This window comes from Indicator indicator, chromosome 1 (genome assembly GCF_027791375.1).
Source record: "Indicator indicator isolate 239-I01 chromosome 1, UM_Iind_1.1, whole genome shotgun sequence".
NCBI classification, from domain to species: domain Eukaryota; kingdom Metazoa; phylum Chordata; class Aves; order Piciformes; family Indicatoridae; genus Indicator; species Indicator indicator.
Window position 1 is genome coordinate 75,508,964 of NC_072010.1, and position 25,080 is coordinate 75,534,043.

General features: G+C 39.7%; 1 protein-coding gene across 1 annotated transcript; it reads left to right on the plus strand.

Moving 5' to 3' along the window:
- The first annotated feature begins 909 nt into the window (after positions 1–909).
- On the plus strand, positions 910–23,219 carry XG (Xg glycoprotein (Xg blood group)). The gene is made up of 8 exons (XM_054384058.1): positions 910–924; positions 15,383–15,449; positions 15,793–15,849; positions 18,569–18,604; positions 21,090–21,155; positions 22,005–22,061; positions 22,719–22,757; positions 23,002–23,219. The coding sequence occupies exons 1-8, from the start codon at positions 910–912 to the stop codon at positions 23,217–23,219; spliced, it is 555 nt and encodes a 184-aa protein (XP_054240033.1).
- Positions 23,220–25,080: the final 1,861 nt, after the last annotated feature.

Sequence of the window (25,080 nt, forward strand, 5' to 3'; positions counted from 1 at the left end):
GCAGGATCTTCTTGTCGGTTTAGCTTCTCCAAGGAAGCTGAGATGAGAGTTTAGTTCATCGTATCAGTGAAAGCACTGTTTGAAAAGTGTTTTGGTAGTTTCAAATGTGTCGTCCATTTCAAATACCCAGACTTACGCTAATTCATCAGGCTGTGGAAATGAACGCAGGCAATTCTTAAGCATAAGATTTGGCAGGTTTTTACTGAGGCTCCTGCTCATGCTCATTTCAACATCTGTGCCAAATTTTGAATGCTAAGGAAAACTTCGTAGTGCAATCAGCTTTTAGTGTATATTGGGCTCAGTTACACTCCCAGTTGTGCATTTTGGTGTTTGTTTATGTTTGTTTGTTTTCTAATTATTTTAGGCCCTAATTAAATGCATATTTTTTACTTAATGAGTTTATGAAACAAACCTTAACCTTTCCATAAACTGGAGGGGTTCTTTGATCTTTCATGTTACACATAACAAAAAGGTGCATTGAAAGAAAGCGAAGAGATAATTGTGAATAGGAAAAGCACTCACATGGAGGAAAGGTATCCTTTTTTTCAAGACCCACATTTGGAGTACTTTAAAACTATAAGAATCGAACACTAAAATGTATGTTCCTCCATCTGCTTGTGAAAGACCAATGAAGTTAGTGTCTCATACTTGTATTCCTCTATTGCCAAGAAATTGTATCAATGATTCACTTGTGTATTTGGCTTACATCTAAATGTTTAATGTTACCAGATGTTCCAGTATTTTAATTAAAATACTTCCACTTTCATGAAAAAAAGATGAATACTCTAGGATATTAGTGGCTTTCCACAGTAGTTCTGATGTATAATTTGGTTCTTTCATCTCCGGTAGACTCACGCAGCAGGTCACCCCTGCCAAAAGACAGCAATGTCTAACCTGACCACAGGAAGGATGACGCTGAAATTGGTGAGTTATGGCTGTCATTTTCTTTTAGGTTGGCTCACCTAAAAGAGGCCTGATGGGCTAAAAGTATATGGTGTAGAGAATAGACAGGCACACTGGGTCTTTTTCTCCACCCATTTTCTATTTATTAAATATATGTGGTGTTTCATTTAAGGAACAAATTTAAAAAAATTGACAAGTTATCCACCTTGTCAGGTGAATACTAGGCAGAACTTTGTTTTCTCTTTAAACAGAAGAAGATGGTTCAGTGATTTCTCAAAGGGGTAAAACTGCAGTTCATGATCAATCAAGGTATAAGGCCTTGTATTTTTGTTTTTTAAAAAATACAATATTTATTTCACATCTTAGGCAAGCAGTTGCATGTCTTTCACAGAGGGAGCTGAGAAGCTCCTGCAGTGCCCCCATGACAAAAGTGGGATAAGTATTCAAGATACCCCAATGCCAATGCTATGTACACTGCTTCCTGTTCTGACTTTGTGGTGTTTTTGTTTAACTGAGCAGAGCAGTAGGTAGCTACGGAAGAGCTTGGCAAGGGGTGCATCATCTTTGAACTTAATCTGAGATTGTTCGGTATCTCGATGAACTAGTATCATCAGACAAGCTAGGTAAAGTATTTTGGGAAGACTTCACTTCCCTGAAAAACTTTTGAAGTCAAGCAGCTGAATGTTTTTGAGTTGCTTGGACTTGCTTGGGACTAATACAGAGCTCTGCTAGCTTTCCTGTTTTCTTCAGGCGCATTCGTCACTGATACGGAGATTAGCACATGTACCTGCTTCAGTTACATGTCCTTAACACTTCTGAGATTGAACAATTGGCCTTGACAAGGAGAATGATGATACATAAATTAGAGCTTCTATTGCTTGCTTAAAAATAGTTAAGCCATGTGATGCAGTAAGCCAGGCTATTACAAACTGTTCTGCTGGTTCAAATCTGAGGCTGGGTAGAGGGGACTGACCTACTTGAACATCAGGCTTCTTGAAGATCCAACATCATTGGGTTTTATCAGTCCAGTTATGTTGTTGCATCTACTTTTTGTAGTTAGAATAAAAGCGTGATTTCAGTGCACACACTCTATTGGATGTTCTTGGTAACAACAGAAATGCAGCTGGGGCCAGCCTGTGCCCCACGTCAGACTCAATCACCCAGCAACACCACAAGTAGGCCATTTATGAGAGCAGGTTCCTGACATACATGTTGCCCTAGTCAAAACAATGCTGACAAAAATGCCCTCAACTTACCCCCCAGCAAAAGGGAGGGCACACCCCAAGTCTCTTTGCTGGCACCAGGTGCCAACCGATGGTGGTAGTCCAAGTCAAGAGACAAGTGCGCTGTCATATGGATTTGCTGGAAAGAGGCTATGACAAAACTCTATTTAAATCAGATTAGTAATTTTATATTCCTGGATGCATGCATGCATGACTTGCTCATTTTCCAAAGCTTTGTGTTCTCAGGCTCGGCACTATGTGAAATTTCTCTCCATGTAGGATATGTAGGGATATTAATATTTAAAAATATATCTAGATCAATGGAAAAAAAATCATGACAGACATTTTCCTTGTGAAGAGAGCATATGGCAGGATGCTGAGAGTGCTTCAGATCAGTAGTCTTAAGTTTATAAAATTAGGGAGTTTTGTCATCGCTTTGCAGACCATTCCCAAGTCTCGCAGATTCTTGGCCTCTACCTCCCTAGCACAGTGGCTTCAGTTAGCTGTTAGGACTCTAGATGTGATTGAATTTATCAGCAATTACTGTCTAGCTAAAAACTAAACAGGGGAGCAGTACTTTAGGGACAGAGTATATCTGAGAGAACTTTTTTCCAGCACGCTTCAGAGAAGGCTGGTCTCCTTCCAGAAGCTATTTGAGCTCTCACAGCACCACACCTTGCTTTGAAGGTGAAGATGCCAAACAGGTTAGCTTTCCCTCTGGGAAGGAGGTGGGTTCAGAGCACACTGGCTCCTTCCTCATTGGGTACTGCCACTGGTTCCCCAGCTCTCCATGCACCCTGCCAGGGAGATAAATAGATTTCTTAGAGGGTGGGTGGCCCCTGTGGTGCTGCTCACAGCTTGGCTGTAGTGGGATTGTTTGCTGTTATTTATGTTGTAGTATCAAAAGTTTTTAGGGACTTCTCTGTCTTCTGTGGTGCATGAGTGTGACAGAGAACTCTTCGGACGGAGCTGCTGATTCCAAGTGTCTCCTTCAAACCTTGGCAGAGTAGTTGCAACATCTACCATTATCACTTGCGACATCAAGGCACTGCATAGAAGACCATGGGGAAAGTCAGAAGTATCCTTCTTTTGTGCCTCAGCTTTCTTCTAGTTCATGTAAGAGGTAAGTGACCTTTGCCTTGGCTTATTTCTAGGATATGATTATTAACAACTGGGGGGAAAAAATCCAAAAACCTAAACACCAGCCCTTAGAAAAGTACACTTGTTTATTTAAAAATGCTTGCTGGCATTATTTTTGTTCACTAATATTTCGTGAGAAGCATTCAGGAGTGTTTAGGTAAATACTTCTGCAGTTTCTAAAGGGATATATATCTTTTGTATCATTGCTCATAACACCAGTGCTTGTTGAAATTTTTTGTTACAATTTCTTGTTTTCTCTTTAGCATTGCTCCCCTAAAATTATACAAGCTTGAACTTGAGTATAAAATTTTTTTAATGGAAGCTGTAAAATGAGAGCTTCCAGAAGAATTCATTCTTCCCAAAGAAATCCTTAGTCAAATACTGACTTGATGTTTTTAAAGCTTTTGTTTGTTTATGGCATATAATGAAATACATTCATTTTATCGTAAAAACAACTTCTGATTCAGTTTAAAGATGCTCATGCTTTCATGTTGGTTCTCATGCTTCAATAATTATAAATCAATAACATATTAACCTCAGCCAACATATTCCTGAATATATAAAATCCACATACCAGCATACTTACTTACCTTTTCTTCATGAAGAAATTTATGAAGAATTCAATGCAATTTTTATATATTTTTCAATGAATCAATAGCAGTTGGGAAAATGTTTCCCTTTCACATCAAATCAATTTCCTATGTTCTAACATAATTTTCTTTTAGCAAAACAGTCTGTAAAACTTTTTTGATACCAAACCAAGCAGGCTCATCCTCGTGTGCATTTGCCATGTAGTATACTTTTCATTTTGTATATTGGCATTAGTTCAGAAACTTGTAGTGCACTGTTTGACTGCAGGAAGAAATGAGTCATTAACTGTAGCTTCTGCTGCTCGCCCTCCCACCACCCTCAATTTAAATGAAGTTCCTAAGAGATCTTCAGTGATGGGCAGTGAAAACATCTTGCCTTGAATTACTATCATAGTTCCATTTTAACAAATAAGGAAGTACTGTGGAGGTCTCCAGCAAGTAACGTAGCCTGGAAACAGGAGAGCAGTAGGACTGTGCTGGCCTGCCCCGTAACAACAATGATTCACCCAGTCTCTCGTCACTGGAATGCAGATTTTCTTGTTCTGGATGAATCCCTTCTGTTGAATATTACTGTTTAAACCATCTGAACAGGGGCAAGCCAATTTTCATACACTCTATCATTTTAATTGCAAGGATTGCAAGGATAGTGAGCCTAACCATCCTTGCTTTATACATGTGTTAATTTAGAGCCAGTTCAGGCCCTACTTTGGGGAAGAAGTCATTGCTGAAAGCCACTTGCAGGCTTTGGACACAGTCTTATGACAGTGGAAACTATTTAATCCACTTTGGAAAACAAAATCAGTCTAAATCTATGGGAAGAGCCACTAGATTTTATCATCAAATTATTTATCATGTTTCAAGGGACATTTGCAGAAACTTCTTCAAAGTCCTAATAAAGACACGATGTGAAAAAAGGTTGGTCATGTTGGTGAAAAGCTGATCTAAGTCCTTATGCTAGGAATGCCTATATGCCTTTTATATGCAGCCTTAATGCTTAATCTAAAATGTAATCATTTGTGAAACTACTGTGCCACCACGGCCAGGCCAGAACACATTACTGCTCTTACCGTCTAGCATTTCCTTTTTTGTCTATCTTCAGTTATATGGCTAGACTACCTTGATGAACACATCTCAGCAAAAGTGTGGCATAACCAAGGACCACACTGCACAAAGAATGAGACTTGATACAGGTGGGAAACTTTACATGCTCACTGCAGTCTTCCATACTTTTATTTATATTCTGCCTCTTATTGTTCCCGAATTTAGGCAGGTAACATGAGATCTCCTATATAAATTAAGCTGCAAAAGCTGTCTGAGTGACTTTTAGCCCAACCCAAATCAAAGACACTTCACAGAAACTTCTTCCACTTGAGTTCCTGCTCACATCCCACGTCAGCCACCACGGCTTAGCTGACCTGTGGTAATTCAGTTTTGACAGTGTCTACATTGTCCACTTAGGGTGTGGTAAGACACATCTTAGGTAGTAGTCCCCCAGTAACTGGGATAATGCACCTCTTTGAAACAGAGTGCAGGTCCCATTTTGGCTGTACACCTATGGAACCTGAGGGCTCTCTCCTGCATGGAGCTGGAAATCAGGTGAGACTCTCACTCAGACCTGACTGCTCAGAAACATCCCTCAGATCCCGCTGTAGATACAATCTATATATCCATGGTCTTTGAAGTCAAAAGATAGATCACATATTGTCAGTAACAAAGACATTACAAAGGTTGATGATGGTTTAGATGCATTAAGTGTGCTCCATGAGGTAGCTTTTCACTGGAGTTAAAGAGACAGCATGAGAAAGATGAAAATTACTGTCCTGTTTTTCTTACACTGCTCCATCAAACCCCAGTTCTCACTGTCGCTCGCTGTGAGGTGCTTGCTCTGGTAGTTTGAGGCCTTTAAGGGAAAAAAAAAAACAACATAGAGTTTAGTACTCTAGAAGGACCAGAAAGGTTCAGGAATGGACCAGAAAATTGTAATTTTGTTATTCAATCCCATAATTCTGCTATCTCTTTGTAAGTTGGCAGCAAGGCCAACTCGGTTTCTTTTCTCCCTCCTTTCAGCTCTCTGGAGGGAGTCCCTTCTCGGGTAACAATGGAGGAGTAGGCCTGTTCGTGGCCTTCAGAGGCATGACTAATTTTCCCTGTGCAGTCTTTGCCTGTTAGGCCTAATGGAAGGGAGGCAACAAGAGGAGGGAGAAAACGAGCACCAAGATTGGTGGTTCAGTCTGGTTGGGGGAAGGTTTCGGTGGGGTTTTCATGTATCCTGTATATGTATTAGGCGTTAAGGATTCATGTATTCTGTATTTTCCTGTGTATTTTTGAATATAATGCTGTATTTCTCTCCAATTCAATGAGAGCATCTTTATTTTACTTCTTTTGGGAGTAGAATTATTTCTGTCTACCCTTTAAACTAAGGCACCTGTGTACGTGCTGAGGCACTTGTGGTACCAGCAGGGATATATCAGAGAAAAAAATCTCTCGTTGCTGGGCGTCAAAAACTATTTCACTCCCAATACCAGAGCTGCTGTCACCTGTAGGCGTGTCAGTGCTATCATCCAAGGGTATGATTGCACTTTGATAAGTGGACATACGTGAACTGATTGAAATGCTAAAACCACAGCCGAGCTGTTGCAACAGCAGAGCAGGAGAAGAGCCAGCAACCCACTGATCAGCTTCTTGGGTTCACTTCTCACACATTTGTGCCACATTTCACACGCCTGGTAGCAGTGCCCAAATTACTTGTTTTCAGTATGTATTTTTCCATTATTTGCATCAGCAATTGTCAATCCCTTCCCATCCCACTGAGGGTAATAATTTTTACTTTTCAAAGCTATAATCCTTTCAATATCAAAAATCAATTAAAATGTGCCTTTCTGTGGAGTTTTGCCTCATGACTAGGAGGAGAGAAATTCAGATTGTTTTTACAAGAGTCTGTCTTTGTTTTCACAGGGGGGCTGACAATGTGAATGTTATGAGAAAATACTATCTAAAATCAAAAAGACAGCCATCCCAACTGAAAGAAAATTTGAACAAAAATGTAACAGTCCCACTTCCACTGTAAAATTTTTTCCTGTCATTAATGCATTTTTAAATTCCTGAGGAACTGGTTTTAAAAGCCAAATCACAGCAATATATTTTCAAAAAGCAACAATGAAAACAAAGGCCAGAGTAGGCATTAAGATTAGCAGAATTAAAGCAAATTCTTTCCTTAAGTCCCACGTCTTACAGCATGGGTGGTGGTGGAACCAGGGGCACACACTCCACCCTGGAAACGATCCTGAGTTAACAGCTACAAAGCTTACCGGATCACAATCTATATCGCATCTAAACTGCAATCCTACCTTGCAAGTTTCCATCTGCAAGGAGCAGAAATTGAGGTATAAGCCAAACATTTCTATTCACAAAGATCATACAGACCATTTTGTTTACTGAGCATAATGGTAACAAGAATTCTGGCTCTTTGTTCAAAAATCCAGCCCAGATTGACAGAGTATTCTGCTTGCCAAGACTTTTAATTTGTTCCCTCCGAAGGCTAAGCCACAAGACCCTCTTCTAAGTCTCCTGCTTCTGTAGATCAGATACCAGCTGATGCTCCACCACGCTTTCCCCAGGGTCATTCAGAGAGGCTTCTCTGTGTTCTTCAGCTCTGTGAAGGAAGCCTAATTGTTTTACTCATTTCATCCAAATGAGATGAAAGGTAGCTCCTGAAAATCTATAACAAGGGTGGCAGAACAGGGCTGATTGCTGACATCCATCAACTCTTTCCAACATTATTCTGGAAAACATGTTTTTAATGGCATGAAACAGAGAAAATGTGTGCCTTATTTCTGTGCTCTGTTGTATTTTAAACACACAAGCAAAAAAAGTGTATGAAATGCCCTGATCAACCACTTTGACTTGGCAGTATTATTAATCCTCTTGGAAGAAATACAAATAATTATGCTCATGGGCTACTGTGAATTTAGAGGATACATGATTCACAGAATCACAGAATTGTCAGGGTTGGAAGGGACCTTAAGGATCATCTAGTTCCACCCCCCCTGTCATGGACAGGGACACTTGCCCCTAGATCAGGTTGCCCAGAGCTACATCCAGCCTGGCCTTAAAAACATCCAGGAATGGGGCTTCCACCATCTCCCTGGGCAACCTATTCCAGTGTCTCACCACCCTTATGGTGAAGAACTTCTTCCTAACGTCTAATCTAAATCTTCCCTCCTCTAGCTTGGATCAATTTCCCCTAGTCCTATCACTACCAGACACTAAAAAGTCCCTCCCCAGCTTTCTTGTAGGCCCCTTTCAGATACTGGAAGGCCACAATGAGGTCTCCTCGGAGCCTTCTCTTCTCCAGACTGAACAACCCCAACTCTCTTAGCCTGTTCTCATAGAAGAGGTGCTCCAGCCCTATGATCATGCTTGTGGCCCTTCTCTGAACACGTTCCAGCATGTCCATATCTATCTTGCAATAGGGTTTCCAGAATACAACAGAATTTCTGAAACAAATCCAACTTGATGTTAAGTTACAGAATAGTACTACTGAAGTCTGTGTTACCTATATTGAAGACCTAAAGGTATTTTGCATGTATTTTACAAGTGTACTTGGGATGACAACAGGAAGAGAAACATTAAAAGATACTCTGTGAGCAACAGACATAAATCTGCCTACTCTCTGGCCTCCCAGATTGTCTTCAACTCTCTTCATTGCCTACAAATTACCATCTGAGGAAAGTGTGGATTAGCCAGCTGGTACTCAAGCAGTGAGTGGTCACTCAGAGAGCTCAACATAGCTGTTGCTTGTGCTGTATTATAGGGTTTCAGTAGGAACACTCATACAGGTCTCTTTTTTGAGCCTATCTTATGTAATATGACCATCATTAAGCCTGACACTCTCAGACCAAGTGACTGAAAAGATCTGACAGCTTGACCAACCACAGAGGGACAGAGAAAAGCTTTGACTGAACAGCCCATGCTGTGGATTAAGCTCCACTTCCTTGCGACACAAAGCTGAAAATCTGAATTTCAATGAGGTGCACAACCACACAGTGCTGCTTCATAAGAGCTTCCAACTCTTTGTCAGACTGTAATTTTACAGCACACATCAGCTTCTTCTGCACTCACTCTGAAGCAAAATGTTGAAAATTATATATATTTTATAAAAAATATCAGGGCATATCACATCATAAGTAGCAGCTACCTTTGAATAGCTGTTGTTTTTCCACAGCAAAGGAAACACCATAGAATCTCTTTCATGTTTGATGAGACCATGCTGCACAGACCTAAAGGCATACTCTTGCTTTAATAGCACATCTTGTTTTCTGGTAATTATTTAAATGTGTTCTTTTATGAATAAGTGAGAGAGACCTTTTCATTTCCCTTGAATTCAAACTATAAACAGAAGTGGCCTAGCAAGAAGCATGAAGCCAATAATCAGGTCCATATGCTGTTGTCTACAGACCAGAACTTAAATCTTAATTACAGATTTTAAAGCATGCTCATTTTCCACCCCAACATCAAGAGGTTGTAATAGCAATTGTTGTTATGGAATGAAAGGGCTACAATGGGAAAAAAAAAAAAAAGGTACAGTAATCTCAGCAGGAAATATGGATCATGAGGGTATTACATCAAAGAAAGTGTACCCTCTCATTGACATTTTGTCCAAATCATCCAGTCTGGGGTGCAGACCTTTATGTTCTCCCATTTTTCCTACATGAGTAATTTCCTTTAAACAAACTTAATTGCTCCCTGAATAAAGTTGGGCTAGTAAATGGGTATGTTTTGGATCACATACCTAGGAGAATATATCCTACTTTCTCATTATAAGGGGAATATCTCATGATTGTATAATAATCACAAATGTCAGCTAAAGAGAACATAAAACATGTTCCAAGAGTGATTTGCTCCTTTTTAGAAAATTTGTATTCTCATTTGTGAATCATGCACTTCTTTCTCAATCTCTGCCAGGTTTGTGTTTTAAACTCATTGTATTCACAAAAAATTCTTTTTTGATTACACTGAAGACATTTTGTTGTTGTTGTTGTTCTCGCTTTTAAATAATGTAAAACAACTTTTTTTCCTTTTCTATCTAGCACACTTTTCTAAGTTGCTTCTAATTCATTTGTGACACAGGTCATCTCATCCCCATCATACGACTGATAGCAATGCACTCAAAGCCTATTAATTTAATCACATTAACGATAAAGGATTTAATTAACATACATATGCATGCATGCATTTAAGATGCATGTCCACACATGTGTATATCCACATATAAACACATTTTCTTGTGGATCTTTGCTTCATTTTTAATACTGGACTATGTATTTTAAGTGCTTGAGAAATTAGTTTCCTGTAACCTTTCCTGAGAAAGTAGTTCCTGTAACCTGATTCTTATTTAGAAATATCCATGCTCTCTTATCTAAATGTGCATCACTTTAATTGTCACAAGCTGTGTTCAATAGATCCAGTACTTAGGGAGATTAAAAACTGCAGAGTGATGCCATGGTAGACTTTTGTCAGAAAACATGTGACTACAGTTGTAATGATGAACAGGTAACATCCACCTGCAGAACCCATCCCTATTCCTTGTGAATCCTCCTCAAAGGTGTGGGATATCAGAATCTTGTGTCAGCTACACAGCCAAAGGGTCATGGATTCATTTAACATTTAGGTCACAAATTCAACCATAGGGAAAAGACACTGCTTTCTCTCTTTTTTGTGACTGGATATTTTAGTCACATTTTCAGAAGACTAATATGAGCAAAAGTTTGCAAACATTACATGCATATGTGCTTGAGGATACCACCTTGCATAAGACTGTTGGTAAGGTGAGATGACTTCAGCTCCATGATGCTTGAGTAGGGTGCATCTTATATTCAAGGAAAATTATCAGAAGTTTGTTCTGTGTCTCTGTGACAAACATCAACCCTAACTGTTGCAGCCACTGTTCAGAGGGCAGCTGCTGGACACGTGCAGAGTGCATGATTCCTTAGCTGACCAATTCATTAGATGCATAGAGAAAACCTATGACATTCCATGTGAGCCAAGAACAACATCCTCAGTGTTGGCACCCTTTGATTGGAACATAATGCAGAAGCCACTTCCTGGACATGCTGGCACCTCTCATTGGGAAAAGATCTTAGCTTACATATGTGGTTGGATTTTACTGGTTAAGGGATTGATAGCAAAGAATGTATAAACATCCACGCTGAGCAATGGGTATCTTGGGTTAGGACTTCAGTTAGGGACTTAGGTTAGGGATCTTCGGTTAGGGCTGCTAGGGACTTCTGCTTCTGTTAGTTTACTTCTAGCTGGGACTTCAGTGTAGGGATGCTGCTAGGGATATGCTCAGGACTTCTGTTAGCTGCTTTATCTGTTAAGGGCTTCTGGAATTTCTCTAAGTGGGACTCTGAGACTCTAATACTGGGGATTCTACAATGCAGCAATAAAGGACTTCTGGGATGACTTCTGAGATCCTCTGCTCTCTGCATTTCTGGAATCTCATTGCTGTATGGCAACGGGGTTTGTGCCTTCATTCATCACCTAATGGCCCCCCTATCGGGAAGAGAAACACCACCAGTCTACACAGTAGAGCAAGTGGCCTAACAAGGATTTTATCTCACCAGCCTGAACACAGTAATTCAAAAAAGTTTGTAGAAAGTATGGACGTAAGTAAAAGCAAATGCCTACCTGAGGGAATCACGCCTGTAAAAAGAAATACAGCAACTTTGAAATCTGTTACTAAGTTTTGGTGTTTGACTTTATGGAGTCTATTCTCTGGCTGCCACAGAGAAAGTCTGCTGTTAGCTTGTTAGCTGTGCAGGCCAGGCCTACACTTCAGATTTTTAATGGCACAGCTGCATGGTTTGGGTGGAGATGAGAGAATTACATCCCAAATAAGACTGTCAGTGCCAGCGAAAGTCCTGCTGTTAGTATAGTTCATCGTGTTTGAACAGCTAGTAAAACATAATTAAAACAAGTCCTTTCACGATACAAATTCTATATCCATCTGGAAGGCTTGCTTTCTTAGCATTTCCTCATTTGCAGGTAAGGACTGTTCCATCAGGCAGCAGCTTATAAGCATTTTTTCAAATTCTGTTATGAGCCACTGTAGACTACCCAACTATTCCAATATTTTTACTTCTGTAAAGTAAACAGAGATGTAAAAACAGAGATGGTCCCGGAATAAAGGCTAGAAATGATGCCAAGAAATGTTGCCAAGCCCAAAGCAATAATGACAGTAATAATTCTGAGATAATACCTCCTGCATAGCTAAATGTCTTCATGACTTTATCCAGGTTAAAAACAAAAAAACAAACAACACAAAACAACCCCCCCCCCCCAAAAACACACAAAAAGTGCCAACCAAATAAAAATACCCCAAAGGAACAAAGGTGTTTTCTAACCACTAAAATTTCTTTCATTCTCATTTTCATCAGTATATTTCCAGCTGTTTCTGTTGTGGAAGGTGGTCCAAAAAAGAGGCCATTTTCATATGTGGAAAATTAATTTCTTTCAGTCTGTTCTATGAGGAAGCTTGACTAATTTATTTCCTTTGTCATTTATTTTCAGAGTTCCCTGAAGTGACTGCAGTTCCTATTGAGCCAAACCTTCTCCAAGTCTCTAATGTGTTTTTTGCTCTTAGACCCACCATTTTGTAGATGAAATCTGAGCTGTTCAGCTATTTAACCATCTGTTATGCTCCCAAATTAGATTCTTAAAATGCCTAGGTGCAGTCAGAAATGGTAATAAGCATTTAAAATTCCGCTCCACAAAATGTTACTCCTTGCGGTCATTTGGTGTTATTATCTGAGGAAGTTGGGATGGAAGTCCAAGCAATCTTTCAGTTCGTGGGAATATCATTTACCATGCTGCACAGATGTCCACATACAAACTGCCCATCTGCCAAGATTTATATTTACATAGCCAAAGAGAATTCAATGTAGATTCCTGTCTTATTCCCAACCAGTCATTTTGTGTTGGTGTCTATTTTATTACTTGGTTTATCATTAAAAATAATTTTTAAAATCTGAATAATTTCTGCAGGGGATTTTCAGGCTTCCATTTTTTCTCTTCTTAGGATTTCTGTTGTTGTCTTCTATTTCTCCCTTGCTGTCTCACAACATCACCTCTTTGACCTGTCCCATCTTTTTAATAACAGACCTACAACAGGAAAGGGACATGTCAGTAATATCCAGAAGAAGGGTAGAGAGACTCACAGAATGGTTTGGGTTGGAAGTGACCTCCAAAGGTCATCTAGTCCAACACTCATGTAGTGATCAGGGACATCCTCCATTACCTCAAGCTGCCCAGAGCCATGTTGAGCCTCATCTTGAGTATCTCCAAGGATGGGACCTCAACCACCTCCCTGTGCAATCTCTTCCAGTGTTCCACTACCCTCACGGTAAAGAACTTCCTCCTAAAGTCCAACCTAAATCTATTCTTCGATAATTTAAAACCATTGCCCCTCATCCTACCACCACAGGCCTTTGTGAGCATTCCTTTTCCATCCTTCTTGTGGGCCTCCTTCAGGTACTGGAAGTTTGCTATTAGGTCTCCCAGAGTCTTCTCTTCTCCAGTCTGAACAGCCCCAGCTCCCTCAGCCTGTCCTCACAGGAGAGGTGTTCCATTTTCATCACCTTCCTCTGGATCTGCTCCACCATGTCCATGTCCTTTCTGTGTTGAGGGCACCAGGGCTTGACACAGTACCCCAGATGTTTCAATTTGCTGTTTTACTTTGATTCTCGGGGTATTGGAAGCACCTTCATCATCTTGTCTGAACTGCAGAATTTCTTTCAATCACATTTCTCCTTATTTTTTTTTTAATTTTCCCGAAATTCAAAGAAAAAATGTACTTGGAATACTTTTCAGACTCTTCTTTCACAAGACAATTTTGCCACATTCTCTTTAGAACACTGGGACATTGGTAGCTGCTTTCCATATTAGTTCCTGCAACAAAGGAGCTGGTTTGGCCACCTGCTCTTTGATGTTACAAAATTATTTCTGATGACTCACTCGGATGAGAAATGATTTGAGTCTGTGGTATCCTGCAGCAGCAGGGCTCAGGTCTGATAGCCTCCTTCAGCACTCAGGATGCTGATCAAGAATGAAGATTTATCTAGAGGACAAAATCAAATGACAGGTAAACATAGGTTGCTCATGCTGCTGGTACTGAAGAAATGCTTCAGAAAAATATAATTTGACCATGTAAATTGAGGCAATGTCAGGATATCACCCTGTGGGTGATCATTATCAACTGGTTTTAAACTGGGAAAGGGTAGATTTGGGTTGGACATAGGGAAGATGTTCTTTACAATGAGAGTGGTAAAATAAGGGAACAGGTTGCCCAGGGATGTGTTTGAGGTCCTGTCCCTGGAGACATCCAAGATCAGACTCGATGTGACCCTAGGCAGCTTGATCTAGTTGGAGGTGTCCCTGCTGGCTGCACAGGACCTGGACAAGATCATAGGATAATAGAGTTGTTAGGGTTGGAAGGGATCTCAAGGATCATCTAGTTCCAACCCCCCTGCCATGTGTAGGGACACCTCACACTAGATGAAGTTGCCCAGAGCCACATCCAGGTTTGTGCAAGCTGATCTTATATTTAGTGTGCAAACAGAAGAACATTGAAGTTTCAGTCTGGATGAAAACTAATGCACCCATGGCCTGCAAAGAAGCGTTTCATGAAGGCTGTGCATTAAAAGGACAGTGGCAGATTGTAGGGAGTGGAAAGTAAACCCAACATGAATAACTCTGTCTGTTTGGTCTAAAGTCTTGTGTTTCAAGTTATACATTTTAAACATTTTCCATTTTTATTTACCTGTTAACTTCAAAGTTTTGGATGCTAATTGCTCTGCTGTGACACTTTTGGACTCAATGATCTTGAAGGTCTTTTCCAACCAAAACAATTCTATGATTTAATGACATCATTGTCACCTTACACACAACGGGGAAGGTTCTTTTTTCCCTTTTCAGATTTTTTTAAGGTACAGCGGAAACTGAATCAGGTAAAAGTATCTTTGTACCTTTTGTTGCTGGCACATGTCACAGGAAGAATTAAAAAACCAGCTGATTCATGTTACAAGAGATCACAAGGCAGGCTTGCCAGTAATGCATTTCTCAGAAGCTGAGCTAGTAAAACAAAAATTAAGATATTAAAAAATCTCACCTAATGATTCTGGTTTGCAAATACCGTACTGAACGACACTTTCAGCCATCTCCTGGCAATAGCTCTTGTGCCCTCTAACAGGCAACCTGTGTTCTTCAAAGGCATGTTTGTACAGCAGCTGAATTACGATAATAGGAGAGTGGACTTGCTTTGCACTACCTGAACAAACAGCTTCTTTGAATTAAGCGAGCCCGTCTTGCATGGTCGTTCAGGACTGCATGGCACAGGAACAACATCTGACAGATTGCTCTGTGCCTGTTCCTCTTTGGAAGGAATTTCTCTTTTGCCTCTCACTGGTGTTCTGGCTTTGTCCAGAGCCCTCAGATCTGGATGCCATTGAAACCTGCCCACTGACTTAGTTTCTTTCTGTTGTCTTCCTTCTAGGTCAACGTGATTTTGATTTAGCTGATGCGCTTGATCATCCAGGTAGCTAAATTTCCTATCCTTGTTTGACTATGGCATTTAGAGCAATAATAAGTCCTTTTCCTTAAGGACTGGAATATGAACTGGCTAATACTTAAGTTAAAGACATACAGAATTGTAAAATGCTAGATTTCAGTGTTTCTGTCATAATATTAAAATTTTCTTTAAAATAATATAAAAAAAGCTTTGAAAATATATCTCTTCATGTTTAGCTTCTGTCATTTTTTATGTCACGATTTGTAAAGATTTACTGAATGCAGCTTTCTAGATTTGCAGATGCCTTCTTTTGATAAGCTGAAAAAATTTAAGCTGTTATTGTTTATTGGGATGTCATTGTGTCCCATAGATGACATAATTACCAGGAAGCCTACAGTGATCAGAAGACCGACAAGGCCGGGTTTGAGTGAGTATTGAAGCCAACAGGCCAAACCTGATTTTAGATATATAGAAATTGTGTGATTCTTGATAATATTTGCTAATGTACTGTATCTGAGATATTTTGCGAAGAGTAGCTGTCTTCTGCATGTAAAGCAGTTTCTTGACAATTATCGATTACATGTTTTAATGCTTCCAGTAATGCGCTTTAGAGAGAGGGTGGCTGTTCTCTGACAGCATTTTATTTCCTGAAGACCTTCACTTTTATAATCTGCACTGAACTCCCTGAGGAATATAGCAAAGAGTAACTGTTGCTTAAAATGCATAACTGTTCCTCCCCTTCCCCCCACTAATATTTTCACATAAATATTCTTGATGCCTGTTAACAGACTTGGAAAAAATCAGCATGTCGGGGGATGGTTCATAACACTCTAAATGTGGATTTATTCTCATCCTACTAAAGACTTGTCATGTAGGTTGCTTGAATCATGCCCCCAAATATTTTGTCAGTCATTGGCAGTCAGGGATGCCAATATCTACAACGAAGCTGCCTCAGTCAAGTGAAACGGATTTGATTTTTAGGGAATCCTAATTCTGTGAGAGATAAAACAGTCAAATGATTATCTACCCTACATGAATCAATTTTGCTAATTCTTGAGAATGAAGAAATCCACATTTTTTTGGACCATTTTGGAATCTCTTTCACAGTGGAAGAGGATTGCTGGGAGTTTAAAAACAATTATAACTTTTTTTTTTTTTGCCTAAATTTATAAAACAATTGCTATATTTGAAAACATTCTGAAAGATGATAAAGTATATCCCAGCATTTGCCTGATCCTTTATGCCATTCAGGCGACATCAGTTTTTAGGAAGAGGTCCTTTGCCTCTCAGTCTTGCATACTTCAGCATCTCTGAACTCTAGTCCAGGTTGCTGCCCACTGTCTGGTTTTGCTTGTTTGGGGTACACAGATTATGTCTACAGTCTATTTTCTGGTGAGCAAACAATAAAAGTAATGGAATAGGTGAGATGCTGCAACCTTTGATTCTAGAGGGACCTTTTCCTTTTTTTTTCTTCTGACAAGTCATCACAGGCCTGCTGATTTTGACAGAAAAAAACACATTCCTCAATTTTGCTGCTGAGGACGGTGACCTTTATTGTCTGTTCTTTTAACACTTTGCTCTGCTGTTATATTTGGTCCCTAAAGACACAGTAATTTCCATTTGTATCTCATTCATACCAACTTTAGCATTTCTGCAACAAATCTCTGCATGAACCCTCAAGAGTGGAACACTGGATTTTAGCTAAATTCTTCATCTCTAATCCAGTTTGCATTTTATTGCTTCTTACAGTGTTAGCATTTGACAGGTAAATGATTTTTTAAATACAAGTCTCTGCTGGCCAGCCACAGAATAGATCAACACTCAGTAAGAACAAACCAAGTTATGCAGTATGAATTTCATCATTTTCCTGCCAGATTTCCTGGTGACATCAAAGCATTTCTGAGTTGTTACACAAATGAGACTAGATACTGTGCAAAAGCAGACTCTCACACCCTCTGGTTATAAGAACACAAAAAGAGTTCTGCAGAGTGATACATTTGATCTTATCATAAAACCATAGAATGTTCCAGGCTGGAAGGGACCTCTGAAGGTCATCTAGTCCAACCCCTCCCCCTGCAGAAAGCTACACCAGACTGCCCAGAGCCTGGAGTTCTGACACAATGAAAAAACCCAAAACAAAACAGTTGTGCGTCCATTTAATTTTCTTTGGCAACAATCAGTATCAAAATCCAGCAGATTTTGCTGTGCCTTTTCTCCGTCCCGTTTTCATTCTAGCACTCCATATGTATAAGGAGAAAGAAAAGGACTCTTGGACTTACGACGTCTATCTTCTGCCTATTGCTCAGTGACTGTCATTTCCTTCACACCCTAAAATGCCACCCACACATTCATATTCACACCTGCACATCGGAAATGGAGTTCCTCTTGTTTATGAATCTTCAGCTTACAGAAGAATTTGTTACTGGATGGAAACTTCCATCTCAGGTACAGTGAGACACATGCACAGTGCCAGGGGAACACCAATAGCCTGTTGATTGACTGCACAACATGCACATGCATACATTTAAGTATATTCAAAAACCTCTATAGCTCAGCAAAAGAAAAACATACTGTCACCTGACTTCAGAAAGGTACCTATGATCACTTGAAGCAAAAAATTTTATGTGGCCATGACCCTCAAATAAATTAGTTGATTCAATTTGCTCTCCCTAAGTAGGTTTATTACTTTCCAGTACTTGTTCTTGAAATGGGTATTCAATTTTTGCAATTCAACAAACTACACTTGAGCACAACATGCATATACCAGTTTTAACCACTGACAAATGTTAATAAATAGTTATATTAAAACCAAATATACATTTTAATATTCTATTGTAGCTAATTTTATTTATATTCATGAAAATGTATCAGAAAGGTATTGATCTTGATTCTATTGTGAGATTTATTCTGAACGTACTTAAAGCAGGAATGCATCTTTGATATTTTGAGTAGAAAATTCTGTATCATTTGACAATTATTGTTTGGGCAAATATTAAATCCTATAAGAGTTCTCAATTTGAGGGACTAACCTCAAAAAAATAGTTTGTCAACTATTGTTGTAAATTTTATATTAAAACAAACATCTCTTTTCCCTCAAAGATTGCATGTAACTCACTTCTATACATCTTCCTCCTTTTCATTTTCAGACAATGATCTGCATCTAGGAGATGCTCTTGATGGGGGTGAGTTCTCTCTTCAAGATAATGATTGGGGTTTTTTATAGTTTTTTTCTAAAATATGACTAATTTGTGAAAAGAAATGTCAAGACTGTAGGAGGAACTGTAGCAATAAGGGTCATTACAAGTCACGTACATGCAGCCCTTCAGCCAGAGAACATCACACAGAGTGGGAACAGCAGAATGGTCTGTGTCTAGTTGCCAGCTATAGGAACTTGTAGGCTGGCTACCTGTATGAACAAAAGTCATCTTCTGCCAGGCTACCACAATCAGGCTGTGGAAGAGATGTACTGCCCATTCAGCCATGATGGTGGCCTCTGGCAGAAGGCTGAAGACAACAGGTGATGGCAGTAGTTCCCTCAGCTACCAAAAAAGAATCTGTCTAAGATTAGGAATGAAGGTAATGGTGGATAGAGAGAGGTATGAGTTTGTAGCTCTGTTAATCCCAAATCAGAAATGCAGGAAAGAATATTTCAGAGATAAGCACTGATGTAAATGACTCCTGTAATTTTCAGATATTTCCGTAACATCCAGAATTCATCTAGAAAATATTCATCATGCTGTGCTGAGCTGTGTAAACAGACTAAATCCTTGACATTGGAAATTTTTGCACTACATTCTGTCTAGGATGTTTAAAGGTATATTAAGGATGTGAAGTACTCTAGAAAGGTTCTTTTCCAATAAAATTATGTAAAATGCAAATAACGTAAAATGCAAATAATATAAAATTCTACTGGAATTAGGATTCCGCAAAATAAAAATTACTTCTCAGCCCATTGCACAGAATCTCTGAATTATGACTCCAGTCATGGTGGTCTGGTTTACTCATGTGTAGTCTTAGGGAATCATAATTTTCCTATTATTCTTTCAAATTCCCAGGGCTTTCAACATTTCCAGTTTCCCCTGTGGCTTTTCATGCTTCTGTTTGAAGGACATGTTAGCCCATACTTTATAGAGATGAATCTATTTTTTTAATTCCCATGTTTATACTGTAACTTCTTCCTGCTCATACTAATTTGTTCCATTCCTGCAAGTTTTCAATGTGTTCTCTTATGAGATAATGAGTTTAGCATGTTGATTAAATTATTAATGAATAGCTTAAGTCTCTTCAGTAAATCCCACTTTTTCATTCAGAGGATGGCAAATTATGTTTCCCTCAAATTTTATTTCTTTGTCTCATTTTCATTTCAAGTTCCTAACTGACATTCATACACAGTATAACAGGGTTAGTGATATATACCTCATTGAAAATAGTTCTGAAGACTTTTTTTTCTAGCTATGCTATAGAATATGTATTCTTATGCTTAGAGAAGAATGAGTAAATGCAGTATCACTAATAGAAATTAATAGAAATAGAAAAATCAGTTGCACCATGGTGAGTCTTAGTTCTTTACACACAGCTCTGGAACAGAATAAGTCTCTTCTTCTACTGAATAGAATTAATTGGGCAAAGTTTGATTCAGCAAAGCTTTAAGACTTTACCTAAAATCCATTGTCTGTAGTAGGCTAAACTCACTTGATGTTAAGTATACATCTAAACAATTTGCTGAATCAGCTACTCACAAACAGGCACACCATATTTAGCAGCTAGGCAACAAGAAAACATGACAAAAGGGCAACTGGATTGTATTGAAGGAGTAAGAAATATTTAAGGAGAGGGAGAGAAATTGGTATTTTTTTCATTGACCTTACTTTGCTTCATCCAGAGCTAAATTCACTCTCTGGCTGTGAGAACAGTTAAATATGTGACTGAACTCGTTGGAGAAAGGGTAGCAAGAGGGGACCTCTTGCAACAGCCCTGGGCATTAAGTTTAGCAGGTTTTCACCTAAGTCAGCTCTTGCTACTCCAGCACTGTATGTGCATTTTGGGAACTGCTATTAGCCATCAATTCTCCCATTCTATCCAATGCATCTCTTTCTAATACACTGGGAAAAGTTAAGGACAAATACCAGCACCAAGTCCTAAACAACAAAGCTGAAGTCTGAGTTCATTTTGCATTGTTCAAGAGCAGAAAATTCATCGTGCATTAGGATAATTCAGCATCTGTTAGATGAAACTAATCTGCAGATCTTATTAACACCTGCCGAGGGCACAGAGATGACCTGTTGCATCCTGCCCAGCCCAGAACATCAACTTCTCTGTTGGCTCTGCACAAGTGCACCACCGGCACCTACAGTAGCACACTTTGCTTCCCACCTGTGAGCATTAGATAATATTAATACTTGCTAGGAATACATCAAATACTGTCCTTCAACTTTCTTGTAAATTGTTCTCTTAATTTTGAATTTTTTTTTTCACTTTCTAATTAGTTTTAGTACCTAGCTATTTGTTGATATATTGCCTGAGATTTCCTAACTAGTGAAAGGATTCTTTTCTTAATTCACCAGAGGTCAAATTAGAAATAGGTATAAAATCTCAGATGATCATATTTTTTATTTAAAGCTCTCAGTTTTGCCTATCCAACCATCTAATGATATTAATTATCAATAGGTGATGTTCCAAGGAAACCTTTATACCCCCCTCTTCCACCACGACCAGGAAGCTATAGTAACTCTGGTAAGAATATTTTCTCCTAAGAAAATCCATCACTAAGAGCTGTTCAGAGCAGATGTTTTGAATTATTTACTCTCTATTTCTCTATCTCCCTTTAGTAATCACTGTTCCTGACCCAGTGTTGGGAAAGACCTTAGTAATATAAAGCTTTTCTGTCTGCACAAAATGTGGGATGCTGACTGTGAAGTGGCATGAGATTAACACTCATCTTGTTTGCCTTTTTATTTTGAGTATGTATACACTGAACCATGCTAAGGTTCAAATCTGACACGGAGCCACATGTTATGCCTATGTTCAAATCTATAGTGAGTTATGCTTCTGAGATGGCCCTGGTACATACAACAGGTGGGAATGGGGAGATCAGTGCAAGCCTGTACTGCGATTGAGTGTGGTCCCAGACACACACTTAAATAAAGTGTAAGTGGCACAACTATTCCTGCTACCACAATGGGCACCATATTTACTTCTGGTATGATTGTAGTGGACAGGTTCTTCTGGAATCCTTCCTGGAAAGCACTCACTGAATTCCTGCCCCAGAAACAGCTGGGATTTGAGGTGTCCATATTATACAAGGATTTGTGCTACCAGGAGCCCAAACCCACACATCTCACAGGAGCCAATACAAATGCAAAATGGGTAGACACAAACAGTTTTAGTACTCCAGTTCCCAGGTGAATTTGAATAGGTGACCATTCAGTGAAAGACATGTGACCCATCTGCCATGTCAGTGCTGGTGTCTCAAAGGTCCCTCACCTCTCCATAGAACATTGCAAAAAGACTAGACAAGAGTGCTGAAGGGATGGACATTGTTCGGAAAAATTTTCAGCAGAAATCCTAATCTTTACCTTGCAGGAGGTTTTGATGACTCAGATCTCCTTGATGGGAAGAGTTTACCACCATACATAGCAGGTAGTATTTGCCAATTCTCCTTGTGTCTTCTCTCTAATACTTGTAACTTAGAGCTGGCTGGTTTTACTTTATCAATAATCCATTTTACACTGGAGGTATAGGACAAGAGTCTGCTCTTTTCATTTAGATTAGTTATCCTTCTCCAGAAAAAATAGCTTTTAGCCTGAAACCAAACTTGTGTTTCAAACTTGAAACATATTCTTAAACATCCTGTAGCATTCAGAACCCTGCAGGATTCTGAATTCATCTAGGATTGTCCCAAGGCAAGGGGCTTCTACTGAGAACTGAAAGTAAATGAACTGGGCCTATGATCTTGACTTAAGTTACTGACAAATCATCATAATGTCTGTCAGAATACACTGGCCTCCCGGTCCCTGGGAAATCAGCTTGATGTAGCCTGCTAAGTATTATCCTTATTTTAGAAGATAATATTCTTCTCAAAAAAAACCCCCAAAAAACAAGTGTCAAGAGTATGGACAATTATTTCACTATCCAGCTCAGCTGTCAGTCAGGATTAGAAGGGGAGACCCTTGCTCACAGTCCTGCTGAGGTGCTCCCTTTTGCCTTCTATACAAAATCATACTTTGCTGAGTACAGACTTTGTTCTCAAAACAAGATGTAAAACATTTGTTGATGAATCTCCACCCTCTATTTCAGGACAAGATGAGCATAATTTCAATCATGGAGGAAACACAGGTACAGTAAATAATTTATTCTATAATTTGTTTCCCATCAATAGTAAGAAAATGTTAGTCTTATAAATGTACTACATATACTAAATTAGGTTTAAGATATCATCTTCAAACCAGCTGTAATGTCTTAATGAATTTCTAATTTTTCACCAAACATCTCTCATAGTTTGGCAAAAGCGATGAAAGAATATGCCTAAGTCAAACTGATTCAGTGCCTCTGACAAACACCTTTCTCTCTTTTTCCACAGATTCAGGATTAGTAGCAGGAGTTACATCTCCTATAATTTCTGCTTTTGTAATATTAGTTGTAGGATCGATAGCAGCCTACTCCGCTTACAAGAACAAGAAACTTTGTTTCAAACCACGTGGTAAGACCAAACTGTTTCCCACTTTCAGAAGTGATTTAAATGCTGAAGTAGATGGGAATGTTACAATTTCAGTGGGAGCAGAAATAGGTCAGGGATGAGTGCATTTGAAAATCTCATCCTAAATAACCTTACTGGTCTATAAGAGAACCTGGTAAATATATTCTTCATCAAGAAGTATAGGAACCTGTAACGTGCCCAGAAGATGGATATACATCACTTTATGAAGAGAATGGCATGACATGCAGTCTCTGCCATCAGAGAGGTGACTGACCATAATGGCTATGCGTGTGGAAAACAGCCTGCGTGGCCCAGGCCTACCTCACTCGGGGCACCCCAGGTACCCCCTGGCCTGTGTGTGTCTCCCACCCTGGTCTGCACCACATCCCAACTTGCCTTTAGTGAGAGCCTGACTATATTGTCTCGGACAATGTAGGGTCTCAAACGGTAGTCTGAATAGTCAAGACAACAGCTGTCAATAACCTCCTTTCTGGAGCTACCCAGAACTGTTCCTGGCAGATGGTTTAACAATGGGAAGAGATAAGTTCTTTGTAGGTGGAATTCTGACTTTTCCTTCTTCTAAACCACTGCAAATGTGCCATGGAAAGGCCTGTGACAGGCATTGCACTGCAGGGGGCTGCATGCAAATCAGCAGAGAATTTTTGAATCTAGCACAACCTCCCCACCGTTTGGGGGCTGGCTCTGGAAATCAGGCCATGACACCTGCCCCAGCTGTGAGCCCAGACAGCTGGCTGCGTTTCCTGGTGTGGCCTTGGGGCAGGCTGGTTGCTTTGTCTTCATCTAATGGCAGCTGACCTTTCATGGGTACCATTTGCCATCGCTGCCCTTTTGTACACACCTTCCACTGAGGAGGCGACGTCTTGGGCCCCCCTGTAGCTGTCTTCCGTTCCCAGCTCTTCAGAAACAGCCCAGCCATGACCCTTAGCTGCCGCAAGAGCCAATTTAAACTTCTAACTTTTACATTAATTGTTCCATAATGGGACTAATGACTAAGACATGAGTGAAATGCAAAAGATGAGTGGAAAAGCTTCACAGGCATTTCTGAGACATTTGTGATCCTCCAGCATTTCAGAAAGCCTCAGCCTGGAGGTGCTATGGCAGTCTCCAGGGTGGTTGCTCCTGCCCAGGTGCTGCGGCAAGGTTTGGGCAGGGCTGTACAGAGCAGATCCAGCTGGAGCATGGCCTGGGTTGCCCTGGGGAAGGCTCATCAGGGCTGTGAAGGCTCCCTGTGCTCTGTCCCGGTAGTCACTTATTTTCCCCTGTTTCTATGGCCAGGGTGTAACTAAAGCATTAGGTCAGTGATCCTACAGCCCTCTGGAAATGGGAATACAAACAGGGAAGGCTGTCCATTTATCTCTGGAGACAGGAGGTTCCCACCTGCTGCCTCAAAGAACTGAAGCAAAAAGAGACCAGAAAACACAGCAGAGGGCATCCATGGCAGAAATACTGACTGTACAATCTTAATTTTTCAGGTGGAGCTACAGTGTAAAGCACTGAAAAGAAGAGCTGCACTCTGATCACAAGCTCCTTTGGTTGGTGGCATTTGACACATAGATCTGACATTTTTTTTCTACTTTACAAATTCTGAAAAAAGAAAACCTTCCTCTAGTGAATATTTTGTTGAGACACTGCAGTCTTAATCTCTCTTACCTGACATCACTCTTGTACCTTGACCTTTATGTCAAAGATGTGCTTAAAACATCTGTGGATTGTATTGAACTATCCAACTGGCATTTGTAAAGGTTTGATATGCATTTTGATTCAGAATTTCTTTTAAACAGTGAAGAAATCAAGTTTAATATGAGCTAAAAACAGAAAGATTTTGGTTTGTGAGAACAATTTTCCTGTTTTCATAATTAGCTAAAATACTTAACCCTTCGGAGAGAATAGGAATAACTGCCATTTCCATTCATACATGTTGGGTTTCTTTACTGTATTTCT

Bases quoted from the DNA above. Each gene is read 5' to 3' on its own strand.
- XG (XM_054384058.1), top strand. The intron at 15,450-15,792 runs GTAGCTAAATTT...TGTGTCCCATAG, and splicing joins TGATGCGCTTGATCATCCAG to ATGACATAATTACCAGGAAG. The intron at 22,062-22,718 runs GTAGTATTTGCC...CCTCTATTTCAG, and splicing joins TTTACCACCATACATAGCAG to GACAAGATGAGCATAATTTC.